Genomic DNA, 13,575 nt, shown 5'->3' with positions numbered 1-13,575 from the left:
AGCGACGCTTATTTTTTAGGTGTCTTTTCATAAGCAGGTAGTCATATCAGTAGCTAGAACTAGCTGGATCTGATCGATATGGACATAAACGCGAGTGAGATCAGCTGCTGCTGACGAGTCGACACGCAGCTCTGCATGATCACATGCAGCGGTGAGCGGACAAAACACACACTTCAGGTTAGAATATCACATTTTAATTACCTCTCAAACTACCTAAACTAGTTATAGATATGTTTAGTTTTACTGTCGGGTCACTCATTATTGGATCCGCGAGCTGCATGATACTGGCATAATAGATTGCGCGATCGGGCAACCAGCAGGTGAGGCTTCATTGCCCGAGCTAAATACTAGATGGCCCCGGGCCATCGGGCAGTCGTTAATGTCGAGCCCTGTTTATTCGAGAAACTTTTACACAGGTTAATTTACAGTAATATTCACATTAATCAGTCTGTTTATATTCACTGCTCTGTAACTGTTACCTGAGAACCACTGCTACATCAGTGCAACAGTCCAACTTTTAAAGAACAGTTCTTGTTGAGAAAAACAAGCATATCTCCCTTCTCAGGCATACCGGGAAGAAATGTTTGAACATTTTGAAGTAAAATTCTTCAATCTGGTGAGACTAGATCTAGGGGGTACAACTCTAAACACCCATATGAAAAAGATTGGTTTACATTTGAATAATTAAATAAGTATGTGAGCATAACCAATAACCTACCATAGCCAATAACAAATACATGTAACGTATTTTATTTTTGTTGTTCATTCATATCTTATTTTACTATTTTATTTATGCATATTTTTGTATCTCTCCAGTTTAAAACGATATGTCAGGTTTACTGTCCTATAATATACATTGGAATGATGTCAAACCTGTTTTATCCCAATAATTATAAAGGAGTGCCTTGGAAATATGTGTTTACATAAATTGTGATCAAAACGTTTGAGACCCACTGAGATAACTTAGACTAAAGTGAACTATCTAAACACTCAGAGTCCTTTATCTCACTGAGCTGTAGTTATCAGCCTCTCAGTCTGACTGGAGAGGACTCTCCTCCACCTTGTTGTAGAAACATCTTCTAATATCCGTTAGAGCAGCTAGCACCAGATGCTAATAACAACAGCGCGTACCGGTGCACCCTCCCTTTCTCCCTCGCTCACTCGCACTTTGGCTGTGAGCTGCGGATGCCAGATAAGCCAACACCCCCCATTTTCATCACTTACACCGCCCATCGTACAGGGCAAATGAAAAGGGTAACCGGGATGAAAAGGGTGTTACATTTACTTAATTATGAATGTTGTTAACATCAAGGCCGAAAATTAGGATGAGCACCAACGGTCTAAACGTTTTTTTTCCTCCCACAGCTGTCAGCGCAGCGCCTCCACAGATCTGGCGCCCTAGGCGAACATCTATAACGGCAGTGCGACAGGCCGGCCCTGGTCTCAGGTTACGCTGTAGGAAGTGTAGGTACAACGTTACATTTCCCGCCCCGCCGCAGTCATACAGTAGGCTACGGAGAGCGGCGAGAAACATTTCCTCAGGCATTGAAAAGCGGAACCGAAATCCACATTTCTAAATGATGCCGTTAGAATCGAAATGTTGGAACCGGTTCCGAACCGGTTTTCGGTACCCAACCCTACTTATAGTCCTACAAAATCTGTCCGGTTGTCATAGCTGTAACATTTGTGATATTGGGCTATATAAATAAACATTGATTGATTGATTGATTGATTGATTGATTGATTGATTGATTGATTGATTGATTGATTGATTGATTGATTGATTGATTGATAGCTGCCTTAACCACCATTAATGGTATATACCCACTTATGTTGTCTTTGGAATTAAAAGCAGTTTAGAAGGGAACTGGTGTGACTCTTACTTTTGTTCAACTGAGCACATCTTCTTTGGTGTAGTAATTGCAAAAGCTGTCTTCAAAAAAAGAAAATCTTGTTTAAAACTAAACAAAAACCTAGACCCATTGATTTTTCAGTTTGGATGCTTGCTTGTTTCAGTTTTAAACAGCAAGTATTTGCATGCCTTTTTAAGTATACATTTTGTGGCGCAAATATTTTATTATCACCTTTCTTTAAAATGAGCCAAACAGTTAACAAAAGTATTCTGATGTTTGTAAGTTGGCAGTGTGCTCTCGAGACCCCACACTGCCCTCTGCTGACATGGCTATCATTAATCTACTTCCCCTCTCACTCCTTTCTGTTCCACACTACTACATCCTCCTGTTCACAGTTTCACTCCCTTCCAAACAACTCTCACAAGGCCCAAATTAAACCATCCCAGTTACAAAGTTGTAAATGAAACGTAGCACACCACTTCTAACCAACGTCAACACACACACGCACAGTCCTGTAAAAACTGCCTGAGCCAATGAGCAGACTGTTGTTGCTCACTAATACAATGAAAAGACGGTGGCGGTACACTAAATCTCAACGCTCCCGCTTGTTATTCTAACTGACCCGTTGACCCGTATAACACTGCTGGGTCGCCATTGTTTCATTTGAACGTACATCAGTCAGTGGGAAGCGGCAGGAACATCAAATCCACTTTACAATGATTTAATTAGTAGTTATTGACTTTTCTTAAAGTACAAAGAACAGATGTATTACATGTACAGTTTGTTTACAGCATCACAATTGTTTGCTAGAAAAACAGCCTGTGTGTGAGCGGCCACTCGGTAGTGAATGGCCATCTATGTGAGTGTTCATAATTACTTGTTTTCAAGCTTGGTTGTATTAGCATTCCCGTCACTACTGTTAGAGCTATGGAAGCTATCAAGAGACGACATTAATTCACTGATGCAAAGATCAAGTTATTGGTTAAGCTGGATTTTAAGAATTGGTCAGGCTTTGTTACTAGAGTACTGCCTCAGCGTGGGAAGTTAACATCAGGTGTGTTCTTCTATCTGAGTTGTTTGGTGTTTTTTTTTACACACACTATCCCGAGAGGCTTACAGTCTTGGAGTGTCACCTGTTCTGCCTGTATCGCCTCCCCTCCTGGGGGCCGTTCACATCTGGGCTCGGCCCCGGGTCACATGGTTGTCCCCGGCTCCTGTTTCCTGTTCCTGTCATCTGATACCTGTCACCTGCTCCTCAGTGAGCAAACACCCCCTGTCTCTCTCTACCACTGTCCCTTCCTTTATGTTTGTCAGGTGTGGAGGCTAGTACGAACTATCAGCTGGGACATTTTGGGCATTTTGGGAAAGTCCTGACTGACAAGTTCCATCTTGCACTTCCAGCAAACCTCAAACAGATGCTGGGGAAAAAAATAACCATGATGATGTAACTACAACACTCCCGATCCAAACACAATACACATGACTAGTTAAGAGCAAGAACTGTCTGTCACAGAGGAACAGAGAGGAGCTGAGCTGTAGCATTCTTCTCTTTGACAGCATGATTGAAGAGCTGTCTCCCAGCATGTTGTATTGAGGGGACTGTGTGTACTGTATGCGTGTTTTCACACTTCTGTCAACAACAAGGCTAACAATAGCCATCAAATGTTCTGTGCTTTCTGACTTCACACATATTGATAAAATAGTTTGGAAACGGTAAAGTAGCAGTGCCATATTTGCAAAATTAAAATCTCAGTCACCAAGGAGTAGGTAAGATATTTTTCAAATGATTATATTTATCTGTGGCGTTGACACACAATCGTTGTTTAACCAGGTTTAATTGGAATGAATGTTTAGGCTCCAAGCTCGCAGACATCTTTGCCCCCTATGTCAGAAAGCATCCCTGAATAATGAGTTTATACAAATTCCTACTCCAGAAAGTGCAAGTCAGCAGGTTTCTCAAGAGCCTGAGTGTCTGAGGAGTGGACGGGCAGACAGTGGGTCCTCTGTGGGCTGCGGAACCACGGACTGATTGAGGGGTTAATCACTGCATAGTGACTCCTGCTGTTCCTCGCCAGCCTGTCTTGTCTGTCCATCTTAATGGCAGATGATGCACAGACACACATACACACACAAGCAGACACACACAGCGCGGCTGGCGGAGGAATGCTTCTGAACGCTGTACCGTCCAACAAGCAGCCTCTTGTGAAAGCACTTGGCACGGCTACAGCAGCAGCACTCTTCTCAGCTCTCCCATCCAAAGCCACTTTGTTTGGTTGGTGTTGCTATGGTGAGGTTTTGGGAATATGACGATGGAATGTTTTTTTGAAAAACCAGTCCCGGAAATGGCCCTCATTTGAATGTACAGAATGCTTTGTGTTCAGGTTTGGTTAAGGCAGACAGAAATGTAAGCGACATTGAAAACACTAATAACAGTCAGTTATCTTAACATATCATTTTAAAAAGAAAACATCATGGTGGGATTGAATGACATTTTCTTTGAAAGTTCTGTTTAGATTGACATGTCATTATGTCTCCCCAGCCTTTCTTCAGACTACTTAACCTACGGAAGCTCGGCCTCAGTGACAATGAGATCCAGAGACTCCCCCCCGAGGTGGCCAACTTCATGCAGCTGGTGGAGCTTGATATTTCCAGAAATGGTACACAAAACATTCACTGTGTGTTTCTCTACAATCTCTGCTTGTTAGACCACCCATTATCACGCAATTACTTTAGAGACCTGTCTAGACCACCCCCAAAATCACCAAACAACAAAGATTGTAAAAATTACTCGAGCTAGCTAGGGAATCAACACACTTGCAGCAGCCATTCCATACATATCAGCTGCCAGATTATTCAGTTAACCCCAGGACACAACCGACATACTCATACATGAATGTCTATGCCCCTGAAATATTCCTATAACGCATGCAAACCAAAAAAAATCAGCATTCATTTTCCCTGAGACATGAGGTGAAACTCATTTAACTTTTGGCAGCTATTTAATTTCTCAGCTGTGACCACACACAAACACACACACTCTCAGACATACACATCTTGTCCTCTCTGTGTCCTTGCATGCTGCACCCAAACACCCAGATACTCAGAGGCAGGAAGGGCCTGTATGGTAGGTGAGAGCCATCTGCTGTGCAACACACTGCATCATCTGTGGTGTGCAGTGGCCTGTGAGAGCCTTTCCCATCTGTCTGCTGGCTGCTGCCGGTTCCTGCCGCAGGACCACGCTGAGCCAGATGAGGCTGCTTCACTCGGCAGGGATTTCTCAACTTGCACCTGCAGCATCCAGTGATAAAAGTCTTTACCGAGTTCCATCGGTTAGATGTCTTTTAGTGCCAACCCTAGTCTGTCTTGGCACAGTCTAGATCTTTATAAGGGGGTAAAGTGCTGTCAGTCGAGGCACAGTGTTTGGGAAGCACTCATTTAAGCTCTTATCAAGTGAGTTAGAAGATTATTGCTTTTATGATGCAAGCTATATGTTTGAGAATCATGAAGCTAAATCAGGACAGCAGACTGGTTTCCCTTTGAAGCAATATTTGTCTTGGTTTGCAAATGAGGTGGGACAGAACAGAGGCACAACTGAGAAACCGCACTATAATCAAAGAAGCCTTAACATCATCCAGCAAGTATAAATAGCCCCCCCCCCCCCCCCCCCCTCCCTTTTTTTATTATTTGAATGCTGCACTTTACCACGCATGAGAACACCACTGTATAAAGACAAGAGCACTGAAGTAACCGCTGAAATGCAGTTACAGAGACAGGGGTCCAATTATCTTAATTACGACTTGGATCAAATCAATGTGCGATTACTGTCCAATTGTTACCTGATGGTAGGAAAATGCAAATACTGGTGTCCTTCGTAGTCAATTCGCACCTCTTTCTGTCTCAATTCTCTCCCGTTCTCTCACTTCCCCGCTGGTGGCCATCTGGTTGTGATTACAAGAAAGTTCAAATGATTCACTCTATAGAATATGCTCCCCCCACACTCAATCAGTGGGTCCATGGTACTGATGCCTGTCTCCCCCCCCCACACCCCTCTTTTTTCCTGCAGACATTCCTGAGATCCCCGAGAGCATTAAGTTTTGCAGGGCCTTGGAGATCGCCGACTTCAGCGGAAACCCCCTCACCAGGTAACAGCCAGTCTCTCTATCCATAACTCCTGTTAGCAAATCTGATGTTTGCCCAGATGCAACAAGGGGAACATAAGCTTTGAATAATCAAACAAAGCATGATTACGTGTCATTTATGTGCTCTAATTGCTCTTTTCTATTTTCAATGCGCAGTGAATCATATTGCGTGTGAATCATATTGCGTGTGAATCATATTGCGTGTTTGCGTGTTTGATGTACAGTTGGCTGATTTGAAACTGTAAATCATTCAGTTGTGTTGCATGACAAAGTGCTTGCTGTCACGTAACTGTAACCTGAATATCCCTATGATATGTTTGTATTTGTTCACTGGGGCATTGCTCTCTGATTGCATTTCTTTCCACATCCTTCATCAGTGATGTCTTGGTATTTCACCTTTTAACTGCCTCCTATAGAAATGGCTGGATAAAGCGTTGATACTGAATACTTTAACAGATGGGAATATGTATAGGGTTAATAGTTATGTCTGTGAGTCAAGTGATCCCATGTGCTGTACAACAAAACCCTAAACCCCCCGTCTTTCTGCTTTAGATTGCCGGATGGTTTCACTCAACTGCGAACGCTGGCTCACTTGGCACTAAACGACGTGTCATTGCAGACATTGCCCAACGACATTGGAAAGTATGTACCCATTCCCAACTCATATTGTTTAACCTGTTGAGCCCCACGCCCCCCCCCGGGCCAGGGCAAAAACGCAACATCTGCAAGAAACAGCATCTGAGGGCTTCTTAACATTTAACAAACTAGGAATGTGTCATACCCACTTAACGGGAAGAAACTCAGCTAACTGACGATATGAACCACTTTTAGCTAAACGAAACACAACTCTAACGCCAAGCCGAAACCAGACAACACACCACGTAGCTTTACGGAGCCAAAATGGCAAATATGTCTTACCGTTAGGGGTGTAACGGTATCCGTACTCGTCCCGTACCGTCACGGTTCGGTGCATGCAGTCCCACGACGAATACACCTTTTTTCTACGAGTGGGAAAAAAGTCTGTCATTCAGGGCAGTATCCACTACACTATTTATAATCCAGGGGGCGGCATTGCGCCTAAAAGCTGTTTGCCAGCCGCTCTTAAACAACAAATGAAGAACAAGAAGAAACAACAACAAAACGAAAAAAATACCAGGAGACGAAAAGTTAGTTTTGCGAGTTCAGATAACACACAGGAGCTAGAACCCACCTGCTTCTTTTAAATCAGCTGTGTGGGAACATTTCGGGTTCCCTGTGGACTACAATAACGATGAAGTGCGCGAGTGGTGGATCGGACGAGGACGGTGTGTCGGCGTTGTTCTACAGCGGTGCGGTATGCTAATGGAAACACACGCCAAATCATATCAGAAGGCATCACCCAGATTTGCCAATCACCGGAGCCCAGCAAAAGACAACAGCAGTTCAACAGCTGATCCCCGCTGTTTTTAAGAAGCCAACAGACATGAAAGCCGAGAGACCAAAATAAATAACGGAAGCTTTTGGCATATGTTTTTCAACGACTTTGCGTTCTTGAAACAATTTCTTATTATTTATTTTGTAATATTTTCAAGACATTCTTTTTAGTTTTACAGCTTGATGAAACCTTTTTGTTTGACATCAGCCATTATAGATAATATGGCCATATGAGTGTGTGTGGTACTGTTTGTGGTTTGTTTGTATCTGTGTAATACAGTTAATTATTCAAAATGTTAGAGTTCCTTATTTTTATACTGAAACTTGCACTACTGTTTAAAATAAATAAAAAACAAACCTGGAATTATGCATTTGGGACTTTTTTTTGCTTTTTCTTGTTGTACCGAACCCGTACCGAACCGTGACCCCCAAACCGAGTTACGAACCGAACCGTGACTTCTGTGAACCGTTACACCCCTACTTACCGTTGCTGTTTTTCTGATCAAAAGTTGTGTTCAATGGCATTAAAACAATAAAAACGCTGCTGAAGGTTAATCCAATGTCTCTGTCACTTTGAAATGATTACTGATAATCCATCATCATATTTATGGCTATAACCTAGTTTTCAGAGCGTAACATAGCTTTCGGTTTGGGCAAGCTGCGTGCGCATCACTCTCATTCCTCAATGGTAACGTGTAGGTGGATTTAGGAACTTCCCCTTAGATTCTATTGGCTCTAACGGTTCAAAAGAGTGGTTTTTTGTGCTAAATCTCTCTTAAAAAGGTCAAATGTCACTTGTTTTGCATCAATCTTGATACAGGGTACTTATTATGTTATAGTTTGGATTCCTAAAGCTTTTAGTCTACTATACCATCATTCAAGGGTGGTTTTCACTATAAGTAATGTTTTCTTTTTGGATGGACACTATAATTAAAAAAAAATGTACTATGTTCAATCTGAATTTACTTTAAAATAAAAAAATCTATATTGATTCTGACTTTTCTACATCCAACTCACAGGTTTATCATTGCTTTGAAAAAAAGGATTATTAATTTACCCCTTTTAGAAATGAAGATATAGTCCTGTGTTCTGGGAATGTCATTTTCGAGCCTGAGACCTGAAAAACAGGCTCAGGGCTTAACAGGTTAAGCCCATAATCACCGTAATCAACTTTTTTTTTATCATATTACTTTTGTATTTCCACCCCCAAAACTTAACTAATAAAGGCCTCTTAAACGTATTTCCAATGTAAGTGATAATGTATTTGAAAGGGATAAAGCAAGACATTAATTTATGATCCCAAAAAAATCGTTCGTTGACCAAATCCATTGATTTGGTAATCGTGAAGATATTGTATGGTTGAATATTTATTCTTTCTCAAAATATTTACACAATGAGAATTCTGATAAATAATCATCACTAATGTGGATGACTAAGCGGGTAAAGATAAATAAAAACAGTGTTCTCAATAAAAAAATCTAAGTATATCTAGTCTCATATTACAATATCGATATTCAGTTGTGAATTCTTCTTCTTGACGAACGCTTAGGATTACAATCTTTGCCAAATTGTAAAAGCTCTCTAATCGAGCTATCACACTGGTCTGTGTGGACAGGCTGAGGGCTCAGTTAGATCCTTGAGACATCAAGAGACTGAGCAGCTTTTTGAGGAGTGTACTTCTGTTGCCCAGTGGGCTGTGAGGCAGCCCTTCTCTGGGCTCTGGGCCACTGCTGTGCTCAGCCAGATGGAGGAGACCCTCACCATACCAGACAGCCCGCTCCAACAGACCTACCATCTGACTAACCAACCTGGCTCTCCTCTCCCCTCTCTCTCACTCCCCCACCCTCCCCTCCGACCACCTGCCATCTCCTACCCCTACCCCTCTTTCTCTTGCCTCCTTTTCACTGCTACTCCTCTTTTTACAGCTTGGCCAACCTGGTGACGTTGGAGCTCAGGGACAACCAGCTGAAGTCGCTGCCTACGTAAGTGTCATCTCCCTCATCTCCCCCTTCCGTAGAGTACACATGCAGGGTTAAAATCTTATCTAATTTCCCACCATCTCCATCAAGAACAATAAGTGCCGGTTGACAGAACAAGACAACCTCAAATACATTAAGAATTTCATTTCATTTCAAACCTTTATTTAACCAGATTGGTCCCATTGAGATCATAGATCTCTTTTTCAAGGGAGACCTGCAAGAATTGTCAAAACTGATTCTCCTTTATTACTTTTACTTGTTTACTTTTTAGTTAGAACCTCACTCTCCTTCTGTACATATCAAGTAGCCTGAGAAAACATCTATTGTAGTGTGAGAACATGACAGAAACGACAGCTACGTAGGTTTAAACACATTCTTTGCATATGTCATTACGTTTGAATGTGTGGTATGTCTATATGTATGTATGTATGTATGTGTATATATATATATATCTATGTATATATATATATCTGACTTTAAGTATATTTATTTGTTGTTCTTTTCTTTTCACTATCTTTGTAAAGCAACTTTGAGCACTTGTAAAAGCGCTAACAAAATAAATCTATTATTATTATTATGTCGTTATAGTAAGCAAAGCTTTGCTCTTTGTTCTTTCAGGCCTCATATTAGTGTGACCTAATGCTATTTTGTGTCTATTCAGGTCCCTCTCCTTCCTGGTTAAACTGGAACAGCTGGACCTGGGCAGCAATGAACTGGAAGTTTTGGTAAGTAGATAACTCGTCTTCCTTTTTTATCTTAGTTCTACTTCTCAGTGCTCTAACAGCACCTGCAGTTGTGCCTAAAAATGTATTTTATGTTGCCAGTGCAGCACACTCTCAGACTCCCACCACAATAATTACAATCCAAACCACATGATTACTTCACCAAACGCAGCAGAGCCGGTCTGTTAGACCTGAGGCCCTGCATGCATATACCTCATAATGAGCCCTGCTCTAAGCCTGGGAAACGCCCACCATGTCTCATGGGACGGTAAACAATTCCTCATGACCCGACAAGGGTGGAGGCTGAGCAAACACTTGACAACTATGATGGAAGGCTGCCTGCCATCAGCCACTGCACTACTTCAATTTGAGAATACTCAAGAATTTAGCAGACTGATCCTAGGACTGTAAAGAAATGAAATGTTTTACTGTAATTGACCTTGAACTTCAACCATGAAATATATCTACAAATTATATGTTTATTTAGGGCACATTATATCTGTTTGCGGTGGCCTTAACCAGCGAAACCGTTTTCAGATGCGTTTATTAAATCATGCAGCCCCTGCCTTTGCACCTCAAACATTACCAAATATAATAAACTGCCCCAATGTTCTCCCTCCTCCTCCTCCTCCTCCTCCTCCTCCTCCTCCTCTCTGCTATGTCTCATCTCCTAGCCGGACACCCTCGGTGCTCTCCCTAACCTTAGGGAGCTCTGGCTGGACCGTAACCAGTTGTCCTCATTACCACCAGTAAGTACACTTTCATAGAAATGTGTAGGAACTATAATTAATCTCCTTTATCTTTCTTTTATAAGCAAAACAAAATTCCACATATGCAGAATTATCGCCCCAGATTTCTTCCCTTTGTTTTTGCTGTGAAGGTAATGGTTGTGTTGGGCGTCCGTAGCTCTCTGTAAGTGGTATTTATTGTGTGTCTGTGCAGGAGCTGGGGAACCTCCGGAGACTGGTGTGTCTGGATGTGTCAGAGAATCGTCTGGAGGAGCTTCCCTCAGAGCTGAACGGCCTCCTGGCGCTCACTGACCTGCTGCTCACACAGAACCTGCTGGAGGACGTCCCAGACAGCATAGGTGAGAAAACACATGGGGGGGGAAAGAAAAGTATTATCTAGGTCAGGGGTCTGCAACCTTTTTGACCAAAAGAGCCATTTTGCTCCTTTTTCCAAAACAATTTTTTGTCTGGAGCCGCAAAACATATTTCATAGTTTTTTATTGTTATATCAGACAAAAATTACAGTTTTTTTGCATTTATTAGGCTATTTATTACATGATATAAAACTGTTAACCTCTAATAAGAAACAAAGAACTCTTATAAGGAGAATTAAAAATAATACACAGGCCTACTTTAAAAAAACACAGCACTTCTCTGCACATTTGAAGGAAAAAAAAATATTATTAAAATGGGCCCACTTTGAAATAAATAAAACATATAGCTGCACCCTAAAAATAGTTAAAGGTAGGGTAGGTAAGAATGGAGAAACCAGCTTGAGTGCCCTAGAATTTGAAAGTACACAACCGGAAAAAATATGCCTCTTCCTTCAGACTTCCTTACAGAGTCCCTCCTCCAACACACACGAACGCGCACATGACCAATGAGGGCACGAGATAAGCTTGTGCACAGATGGAAGGCTGACAGGCAGGTAGGCCGTCCAGTTATTTTAGCCGGGCCGGCTCAGATGATTGGTCGTGCTTTTTACAGCGCTACGGCTTCCAGGGATTAATTTTTGTATGTATTTATTGTCAAAGCATTTAATATATTCATTGCTATCGGGACGTTAAGAGCATTCCATGGAATATAACAAAAAGTGTTTTCTGAAATAAATTACATACCCCATTGAATTATGACTGAAGATCGTCAGCTGTCTTCCTCTCCCTTGTTGTTCCTCGATACGTAAAGGCTGCACCACCGTTGACAACTTCTCTCTACATATCTGACATACCGGTAAACCAGCATCGTTTGCTGTGAAAGCAGATAACTCTGTCCATAGTTCGCTCATCGAGCCGGGGGTCAGGTTATTCGCCTCCAAGAAAAGGCGCTCGCGCGGGACCGTAGCAGGATTTGACACATATTTTAGTTGACCTAATTAAAACCGTTTTGTTTTTTATTTATGTGTCACAGTATCACCTCAAAATACAAGATACGAAACATTTTCAACCATGCAACAAAATATAAATAGTCTTACAAATACTTTTATTTTATTTCCTTCTTATTTTTGTCTAAGCTCAAGGGAGCCAGAGCAGAGGGCTTAAAGGGCCACGGGTTGCCGACCTCTGGTCTAGGTGGAGGAAGTGTTTTATTTATGGTACCACTCCCAGAAGTCCAGTTTGAGTAACAAATTACAGCTGATTTACATGTTAGCATAGTTATTCTATCGCATAACTATGCTAACATTAAGAAAGCCTTTGTAGATGTTGTCACGTTGAGGTCCATCCCAGTTACCATCTCTATCATTGCTCCCTATGAATGTGTCATCTGTGCAAATACTGTATTATAATATTTTAACTGTTACTCAAACAGCAAGATAGAAATTAGGTCAATATTAGTTGACATCAAAGAACCCCATGTATTTCTGATGTTTGCTATCTAATTAGGCAGAAGTAGTTTGAATATTCCTCCTGTTAAGCCCTGGAGCCCCCCTACGTTTTTTTTTCGAGACTGTGTCTCAGGGCTTCTTAACATTTATGAAACTATTAATGTGTAGCACCAGATTAACGGGAAGAATCTCAGCTAACTGAAGATGTGAACCATATTTACCAAAACAAAACACTCATAAGAAGCGTCTAAATGACCCCTAAGCAAAAAAATGCAAACTGACTTTGGCACAGAACTCAAGATAAAGATACCCTTATTACTTATCGTAACTGCACATACAATATATCCGATTAAAGCTGAGACTCCACAGATTATATAGGTATAGTATCATCACTGAGCGATCCGAACTCGCGACAGGGGAAGCAAACACAAACATCACAACACGTACCTTTACGGAGCTTTTACGGGAGATCGTCTTACCGTAGCTGTCAATCTGATCAAAAGACGTGTTCAATGGCAATACAACGAGAAAAAAACGCGGCTGAATCGGTTAATAATGTGTCTGTCGCTTTGAAATAATTATTTATAATCCATAATTCCATTTTTATGTACAAATCGGAGAAAAAAAGTTAGCTGCTAATGGTAGCCAACAGAGTGTATGCAGCTTCTGGTTTTGGCCACACTCTCACTCCTTATTTGGTAACGTGTTTGTGTGTGTAGGACTTTCCCTCGATTCAATTGGCTCTAGCGGTTATAAAGAGATTTCATTCGTCAAAATTGACCAAGGGGGGCCAGAGATATGGAAAATGACCCCAGAAGTGTTTTTTTTGTGCTAGATTTCTCTAAAAAGGTCAAATTTCACTTGTTTTGCATCAATCTGAATTTTCTTTCAAATAAAAAACATCTATATTGATTCTGAC

The 13,575-nt window shown here is 41.5% G+C and overlaps 1 protein-coding gene across 6 annotated transcripts in view; it reads left to right on the top strand.

Moving 5' to 3' along the window:
* scrib (scribble planar cell polarity protein) overlaps nucleotides 1-13,575 on the top strand; it is an 80,336-nt gene that overhangs the window by 32,708 nt on the left and 34,053 nt on the right. For all 6 annotated transcript variants that reach the window (XM_034108687.2, XM_034108692.2, XM_034108691.2 and 3 more), the window contains 7 exons: nucleotides 4,393-4,510; nucleotides 5,917-5,995; nucleotides 6,545-6,634; nucleotides 9,331-9,387; nucleotides 10,046-10,109; nucleotides 10,781-10,855; nucleotides 11,049-11,193. In XM_034108687.2, coding sequence (XP_033964578.1) covers nucleotides 4,393-4,510; nucleotides 5,917-5,995; nucleotides 6,545-6,634; nucleotides 9,331-9,387; nucleotides 10,046-10,109; nucleotides 10,781-10,855; nucleotides 11,049-11,193 — 628 coding nt within the window. The remainder of the gene's footprint in view (nucleotides 1-4,392; nucleotides 4,511-5,916; nucleotides 5,996-6,544; nucleotides 6,635-9,330; nucleotides 9,388-10,045; nucleotides 10,110-10,780; nucleotides 10,856-11,048; nucleotides 11,194-13,575) is intronic.

This window comes from Pseudochaenichthys georgianus, chromosome 20, assembly GCF_902827115.2.
Source record: "Pseudochaenichthys georgianus chromosome 20, fPseGeo1.2, whole genome shotgun sequence".
In the NCBI taxonomy this organism is placed as follows: domain Eukaryota; kingdom Metazoa; phylum Chordata; class Actinopteri; order Perciformes; family Channichthyidae; genus Pseudochaenichthys; species Pseudochaenichthys georgianus.
Note: the sequence above shows the minus strand (reverse complement) of the source record. Positions and strands in the feature narration are given on the sequence as shown.